This window comes from Rhodamnia argentea, chromosome 2, assembly GCF_020921035.1.
Source record: "Rhodamnia argentea isolate NSW1041297 chromosome 2, ASM2092103v1, whole genome shotgun sequence".
In the NCBI taxonomy this organism is placed as follows: Eukaryota; Viridiplantae; Streptophyta; class Magnoliopsida; order Myrtales; family Myrtaceae; genus Rhodamnia; species Rhodamnia argentea.
Window position 1 is genome coordinate 2,094,857 of NC_063151.1, and position 8,453 is coordinate 2,103,309.

Genomic DNA, 8,453 nt, shown 5'->3' on the forward strand with positions numbered 1-8,453 from the left:
AAACTGGTAGACAGAAAATGCACATGCTCAAGGTGGCAAGTAAAGAACATGCTGAACCACATCGTACTACCAAATTAACAAAATGATTCTAGAAGCCTAGGCGGAACAAGAAGAAACCATCCAAACTATTCGAAACCCGAGCATCCTGCTCGTGAAAATTGCATCACCAAATCGGATGGAATCCGAAATGGGCTCGAATTGTCCTGAAACAACCTGAGATCGACTCGAGCTTCGAGCGATTCGAATTCGACACACGATTCAATTCGAACATCGATTTTACCCTCTCATTTACCACCTCTGCTTTCAGATTTGGATCCATCATTCGATTTGATGATAGGAGGAGTATTCTCGGTGGGTCATCCCCAAGATCAAACAGGAGGCTGACATCGAGAGGGAGAGGAGGGAGTGTGGATAAAACGTGCATTCGACCCACCAATCACAAAGCGCAGAAATCTCCTCTACCCCCACCAAATCGTCACCTCCTCTCCACAATTTCCCCAGCTTCGATTCCCCGATTACACACAAACCCCTTTTGGCCCTCGAGTCGATGCCTCCTCGCACCAACCGCGACTCCCAAAAACGACCTCACGTTTGACATCTTTCGCATTCCCACCACAAGCCAAGCCGCCGCCACCGGGAAAGATCCTCCTTTGTTGGGTTCTTTCCCCTCCAATCTCGCCGGCCGACGAACCCAGAGACGCCTTCTCTTCTCCGATCGCCCCCTTGACCTCCATTGTCGCTCCCTCCGCGTCGTGTGTTGAAAAGGGTCGAGGGGCGAAATGGCGGTCTCGAGCGGCTTCACCGGGGCGAAGTTGGAGAATCTGCTGCTTCTGTGTAATGGGTCGCTGTCGCCGTCTTCGTCTTCGTCGAGGGCCTCCTTGTCCTTGCCATCTCAAATTGGGTTGCCGAGGAGGCGATCTCTTGCGCAGAGAGGCGTGAGCGTTGGGGCTGGGTTCAATCGGGTTGTGAGATGTGACGTCGCCGCGTCGGACGTTGTTTCCGAATCGCCCAAGATTGATACTTCCAATATCTCCGCTCTCGAGCAGCTCAAGACCTCTGCTGCTGACAGTGAGCCCTCTTCCCTGTTGTGTTCGAGCTTGAAGTTTGGATTTCTTGCGTGTGCTTTGAACTTGGGATTTTTGTTATGCTGTGCAATCTCATGAAAGTACGTGTTATTTGAAGCATTTTCCATTAATTTCTGGGTTGTTGCAGTGAGGGGTTAGATGGTTTTAGTATCTAGTGTTTGCTCCTTCTCCATTTTATTATGTTGAAGAATTTGTGAACTTGTTAGTTTTTTCTGGAATTATGGAGTTAATGTCATCTATGAGCTGAAAGGGAGAGAGTTTATGTCTGACCGTTTTCTACTTTTGGTTTTAGATAGAAATGCATACAAGACCAAGCAAGAGGTTTGGAGTTAGGTGGTAGTGTAGCCTCGCCGACTGAAGATGGTTATATGTCCAAATTGTGTTAAAACCATAATGATTCAATTGAACTTCAGAATTTAGTCTCGGGTTGAGTCATTCAGATTTTATTCTGTTCTTTTGGTGATGCATCCCTTTCTTCGCGTTTGAGGTGGAACTACTTATTTTCCTCTCTTCTTAGAGATGTTGAGCTTAAGCAGTCCTATGTTCATAGAGATTGACTTTCTTCTTTTCATTTGTTGGCCGCAAATGTGGTTACCTACTTTCTCCTCCTGTTGCATAGATTCAGTCCTTCCATATTTATGACCACCAATCACTGTCTGGTGATTTGTGAAGACTTTTTGTGTGTGGTCTTCTAGATATGAGATATCTGCCTATGGTGTAGCTTTTCAAGCAATGATGCAAATAGAAAACACAGAAGTGAAAGTATATATCGCGACATTAGATTCCTAAGTTGACATCACTAAATTTATCTGAATTTTTTTGGTCAGGGTATACAAAAGAAAGGAGCAGCATTGTGGTTATTGGGCTTAGTGTCCACACAACTCCAGTGGAAATGCGTGAGAAACTTGCCATTCCTGAGGCAGAATGGCCTCGAGCCATTGGAGAACTATGCAGTTTGAATCATATAGAGGAAGCGGCTGTCCTTAGCACCTGCAACAGAATGGAGATATATGTTGTCGCTTTGTCTCAGCATCGTGGGGTTAAAGAAGTGACTGAATGGATGTCTAAGGTGATTACCTTTGTTCCTTTCCATGACTATAGTTCTTGGAGTCTTGCTACAATTAATTGCCCTAAAATACTGGTTTTATGGAATGAAAAGAACAAGTTTCCTTTGAATTCTTTTTAGTCCTGGATTCTTCCTTTCTGTTCTTTTCTTCTCTGGCGAACGGAATCCTTGAGCATTTTTTATTATCATATCCTGCTGTTAGTTCCTTGCAGGAATGAAAGCACCTGAGTTATCCCAGGTCATAGACCTTTAAATTTGTTGAACTCAAGTTTCCTTTGAGTTCTTTTCAGTCGAGGATTCTTCCTTTGGGTTCTTCTGTGGCAACCAGAATCCTTTAGCAGTTGTTTTTTTATAAAATCCTGCTGTTAGTTCCTTGCAGAAATAAAAGCACCTGACCTATCCCGGTCATAGCCCTTTAAACTTATTAAACAGGTTTATAGAATTTAAATTAATGATTTCTGAAGCATTCTGGGTAAATATGGAACATAACTTGTATCATCTGTGTTTTCAGCATTTTGCTTCTGGGTCTTGTCTTTACAAGGTTGATGCTGCCTAGTTAATTCACAGTCTGCAGTTATGAGTGTTGTCTAGTTGATCAGCAGTTCTAATTAGTGTGACCTTTAAGGAAGGAATTAACACAAAATGCAGTCAAGTTCTTATCACTACTTTTCTTCATGACAGACGAGTGGGATTCCTGTTTCAGAGCTTTGTCAACACCAGTTTTTGTTGTACAATGGGGATGCTACACAGCATCTTTTTGAAGTCTCAGCAGGTCTTGATTCTCTTGTCCTGGGAGAAGGTCAAATTCTTGCTCAGGTTAAACAGGTTGTAAAAGTTGGCCAAGGAGTTTTTGGATTTGGGAGAAACATTAGCGGGCTGTTTAAGCACGCCATCACTGTGGGAAAGCGGGTCAGAACCGAGACGAACATTGCTTCTGGAGCTGTTTCTGTAAGTTCTGCTGCCGTCGAGCTGGCTTTGATGAAGATCCCGGAATCTTCCCACACTACGGCCAGAATGGTAGTAATTGGAGCGGGCAAGATGGGTAAACTTGTGATCAAGCACTTGGTGGCAAAAGGGTGTACAAAGATGGTGGTAGTGAACAGAAGTGAGGAGAAAGTTGCCGCGATTCGCGAAGAGATGACAGGTGTAGATGTCATCTACAAGCCCCTCACAGAAATGCTCAAATGCGCAGGCGAAGCTGATGTGATATTCACGAGCACAGCATCAGAGACACCTTTGTTCTTGAAAGAGCATGTTGAGACTCTTCCTCCTGTGAGTTCAGAAGTTGGGGGTATGAGGCTCTTCGTTGATATATCTGTTCCCAGGAATGTGGGTTCGTGTGTTGCTGATGTCAGCACTGCACGAGTGTACAATGTCGACGACCTTAAGGAGGTTGTGGCAGCCAACAAGGAGGATCGCCTCCGGAAAGCCATGGAAGCTCAGTCAATAATTGCCGAGGAGTCTAAACAATTCGAAGCATGGCGGGATTCATTAGAGACTGTTCCTACCATCAAGAAGCTGAGGGCTTACGCAGAAAGAATCAGAGTCGCGGAGCTAGAGAAGTGCCTGTCAAAGATGGGTGATGACATACCGAAGAAAACTAGGCGCGTGGTGGATGATCTCAGCCGAGGAATAGTCAACAAGCTGCTCCACGGACCAATGCAACACTTGAGATGTGACGAAAATGACGGGCGTACTCTGAGCGAGACGCTCGAGAACATGCACGCTCTTAACAGAATGTTCAGCCTCGAGACGGAGATCTCTCTTTTGGAACAGAAAATCAGAGCGAAGGTCGAACAAATCCAGAAATGAGAGCTCCAGCACTGAATTCTTCTCACATAACTTTCTCTCTTCCTCTAAAATTGGAATAAGAGGATTGCGTTCCTCACGTTGTCAAAGTGTTTCACTCTTCTCTTCAGAAAGGTAGATGAGGATTGCAGAACACTGAGGGGGTCGATGGCAGATGACCCCCGTCGACCCCTCCTGATCGACCCTCGTCTTTGTGGGTTGCTCTTACTGCTGTGTATGTTCGTCCGGCTTTGTAGGATACATGCTAGGGATTCTTGGCGCAAGCTTTGGTACATAGATCGATGTATTATCCACGCAGCCGGTTTGTATGTGATACTGCTACCATTGTAATTAGTCAGTCGATTATTTTTCCAAAGATTGAGATCGGCAGTTAATCATCTCCTCTTTATCATCCCCCGGTAATTCCCGATGTATACAGATTGAGTATTGCAACCGCCATTGCAACTCAAAATCTGACCCAACAGTGGAGTGAACCTCCGCGAGGAGAAGAAGACAAAAGCACAAATCTTTTTGCAACAAAATTAAACTGACAGAGTTAAGGATCAGAGAGACAGGTTAATCTTTAAAGGGTATTCTTACTGTTCGGGATTCATGGCCTAAGCATCGTCTATCTGGTGATATAAACTAATGATGCGTCAGGCTTTTCAGCCTATGATGGCTAAGCCCCTGCACTTGCCATTGATTGATACATCAATCACAACGCGACCAGGTGATTGCACGGAAAAGGAAGACGACATGCCAATCATAATGCAATGAATTCATAGAGGAGAATTTGTAGCCAAGCCCACGTAGCAATAATAATAATATGTCAGACAAGATAACGTAGCTATAGGTAATGAATGCGCTTTAAGGGAGGTGTGGCACATCATTATTGCATATTTTATATAAAATATTTATTAATTAAAATATTATGTGATAAAAAATAATCGACAGAACAATTAAACTATCAAGCTAGCAAATTTCCAAATAGAAAGTAGGGAAATGTTTTCCTGACAATCTTGTTGGAGATAACCATAAATACATACATCATTATCACATGTTTTGCATAAAACATTCATTGCAATAGATATTCATTTACAACTTTGCCCCTTAATTCACGAAATTCAAAATGCAACCTCAGCCTCTCTCTTCCTAACGAGTAACAGGTGCTGAAGAAAGATGTCTTAACCTAGGACATTGCACAAAACCGCAAGACATGTTCAACTACTAATACACCCCCAATTTCCAAGAAAATTATTGCATATTCCCCCATTATATTTTAGCCGTCGATCTCACATAAGATCTACATGATCCGGCGGATCTCATGTATCGAGCCTTTTATGGTCCGAATGTAGCCTTAAATGACTTTTCTCTTTTTTTTTTTTTTGTGTCTTCAACTATTTTCTCTTCCAAAATGTACTTTTTGACTATCGAGTAAAATCACAGTTCAGAATCTGGCATTTTCGAAGCCATGCAAGTCGCTGACTCGACCTAGCGACTTCTTCCCAATCGCCGCGCCAGCCGACTTCTCTGCAGCTCTCCAAGCCCACGACGACGTGAGCGGCTCCCTGTTTGCATCGACCATCGTCATCTCCTCCCTCTCGCTCCCTCTCCGCCGCTGGATCATTCGCTGCCTCTCCAAGGCTTGCTGTCTGCTCCAGCACAGCTCCGCCAGCTCCGCCTCCAGCTCTCTCGCGAACTCCTGAGCTGGCCCCGAGCCAGACTGCATCAGCAGAGCCCGAGCCGACGCCAGCATGTGATAAGCGCTCGTGTGGTCACCGTACTCCGTCAATCTCCTCGATTCGGCGACGGCTCTTGTCGTGACGAAGAGGCTCCTGAGCTGTTCCGCCTTCGGGTCCGACGATCTGACGGCGTGGAGCCTGGGAACCACGAGCGCCCGATCCGACCCATTCGCGGCCTCGTGCGTCGCGGGGTCTCTGTAACCGCATCGCACCGTCATCACGTGGTGGGACCCGACGGTCGACGTCGGCACTCGCAGCTCCACCAGCAGCTCTCTCTCTTCTTCGGCGTACAGGTCGCCGAGCCGGACCGAACCCCCTGAGCCGAGCAAGGCCGGCCGTCCGTTGCTGCACGAATAGACGGCCGTGACCTCAGCCGCGTCCGATCCGGACGCGAACCCGAGCTTGATTGTCAGATCCTGTACAACCACGCTCAGCAAGCCGCCGATGCACTTTGCGAAAGCATCCTCCGACGGCTCGCGACCGAAGCCGCCGCCGCCGCTCTTGCTGAACCCGGAGGCGTGGACCGGTATCTCGACGTGAGAGAAACGCGTGGAGGGCACGTGGCTCGACGCCTGCCTTTGATTCTCGCTGCTGTAAGGGACGGTTTCGTCCTGACCGTCGGATAACAAGATGATGCTTGCTACGGGGTTTCTCTCTCGCCGGTCCTCAAGCACCTTCGCGGCCTTCCTCAAGGCGTCCCCCACGCTCTTCCCCTGGCCGCACGTGAGACCGTCGACAACGCGCCGAGCCGCGCGCTGGCCCTGAGCCGTCATCCTCCTCAGAGGCAGCAGCCGCCGGGGAGCCGCCGAGAAGGATACCACGGACAGCCGGTCGGCCGAGCTAAGCGAGCCGATGACCAGGCGCACGGCGCGCTTCAGCATCTGCAGCTTGGCGCCGGTCATGCTGCCGCTGGTATCTAGCACCGCGACCAGATCAATCGGCGCGCGGCGCGCTGGGTCGAGGCCGCTCCGCGTGGCGGCCGCCGGGGGCGGAGCCTTGACCCGCAAGGCGATGACGTAGGTGGCGCAGCTCTTGGACACGGACACGACGGCGTACTGAGGCAAGATCTTCACGTCGACGTGCGTCGAGTCTTTGCAATTCGTCATTTGGGAAACGTTGGAGCACGACGGAGTCGGGTTGACGAGGAACCCCTGAAACTCTTCAACCTCCTCCTCTTGCTCTTCTCTTTCTCCTTCTTCTCGCTCGTCGATCGGAACGAATCTCGCCCCGGACTTGGGGGACAGCAGGGACTCATCGTCGTCATAGCATCTCGAGTAGGCCAACTTACGCGAAACCGGTTCCGGTAATTTCGGCGTGGTAGGTCTCGCTGCTCTGGGTGAAGCAAAAGATTCGATCATCCTCTTGTCTTCGAGCTTGACCGATTCTGCCAGTGGCGACGGCTGTGGTGGGTCTGAGTGTAGCTGAGAATCTTGGCGGTGGAGGTCCTTGTGGATGGAGAGCAAGGGGACGTCAGTCCAGGAGGCGTTGCAAATGGGGCAGACCAAGGCCCCGTGCTTGCGGACGTGGTCGGCGACGCAGGCGAAGTGGAAGACATGGCCACACTCCGCTGTGTATATCGCCGCACCGCGGCCAGTCTTGACACTGCCGAAACACACCCCGCACGCGGTCTGGAACACAAGAAGCACGACGTCGGAAGACTGATTAATTCACGAAAACGATTTACAAAGCGACGCGACATGTTCTAATTGCACGGTCCAAGAGAGGTTCTTACTCTGAGCTTGAAGCTGTTCTTGAAGAAAGACAGCTTGAGCGGAGACCGCGGAGACGAAGCGTTGGAGCTAGGCAACGATCTGGGCGTCATCTTGGTTGACTTGGGAGTGGAGGTCTTGCACTCGAGTCTCGGAGTCTCGCTCAAGCTCACACTCGCGGTGCCGGGAGCCGGAGCCGGAGCCGATACCGGAGCAGTCCGGCATCGAAGCAGGCTAGGGGTGGTCGAAGACGGAGGCGTAGGTTCATGGGGAGCCTGCACTCGCGGCGTGGTGGGGTTACTTCCCCCGGACAAGAAACCTAGCTTGACGGCGGTGCATTTACGAGGGCTAGGGCTGGGGCTAGGGCTGATGCTCTTCGGCTGTTGCTGCCTCTCGAGAGCCTTGGATTCTGGGTCTCGAGGGATGGTCGTGCAGAACGCTCTCCTCCAACCAGTGCCCATTTTCGAGCGAGCCAGAGAGAGAGAGAGAGAGAGAGATAAGGAAGACGAAGAAGAGGAAGAAGGAAGGAAGGACAGATCTCTTTCTCCTTCTTTCGTTGCGAGGGTTGAGACAAAAAGTGCAAGATCCGATTTTTAGAGAGAGAGAGAGAGAGAGAGGAGAAATTATAGAGGGAGAAGGAAAAGGGCATCACATGGGATCGAACGAAGCGAGCTGAGGATTATATATAGAAGACAAAAAAGTCCATTTCTAACAATTTTTGGCCATTTCTTTGTCCAGTCTCTCTCTCCCTCTTTCTCTCTCTCTCTTGCACTCACTGTTTGCATTGATAAACCCGAAAAGATCCCTCTCTCTCTCTCTCTCTGCAACGCGAAACAGAGGCTGGAAATCCTACTCCCCACTCCTAGTCTTTAGCCTCCAGTGGCAGAGTCTCTCTTCTCTCTCTCTATCTCGTGAGCGATGAGCAGAGAGAGACTGTGGAGTTATTGTTCTTCGGATTTCCAATGCTTTATTATATTCGTGGGAAGGTGTGCTCGCAGGGATTCGCTTTCTGCGAGCCATATTTCAAAAAATTACAGTGCCGATCCGTAAGAACGATGTGATG

The 8,453-nt window shown here is 49.0% G+C and overlaps 2 protein-coding genes across 2 annotated transcripts; one reads left to right on the forward strand and one right to left on the reverse strand.

The window, feature by feature from the left end:
• The first annotated feature begins 514 nt into the window (after window positions 1-514).
• LOC115746356 (glutamyl-tRNA reductase 1, chloroplastic) lies at window positions 515-4,312 on the forward strand. The gene is made up of 3 exons (XM_030682080.2): window positions 515-1,068; window positions 1,913-2,154; window positions 2,833-4,312. The coding sequence occupies exons 1-3, from the start codon at window positions 780-782 to the stop codon at window positions 3,961-3,963; spliced, it is 1,662 nt and encodes a 553-aa protein (XP_030537940.1). The 5' UTR covers window positions 515-779; the 3' UTR covers window positions 3,964-4,312.
• Window positions 4,313-5,365: 1,053 nt separating this feature from the next.
• Window positions 5,366-8,030, reverse strand: LOC115746401 (E3 ubiquitin-protein ligase WAV3). The gene is made up of 2 exons (XM_030682148.2): window positions 7,414-8,030; window positions 5,366-7,309 (listed from the first exon to the last, which is right to left on the reverse strand). The coding sequence occupies exons 1-2, from the start codon at window positions 7,849-7,851 to the stop codon at window positions 5,387-5,389; spliced, it is 2,361 nt and encodes a 786-aa protein (XP_030538008.1). The 5' UTR covers window positions 7,852-8,030; the 3' UTR covers window positions 5,366-5,386.
• Between the last annotated feature and the right edge of the window lie 423 nt (window positions 8,031-8,453).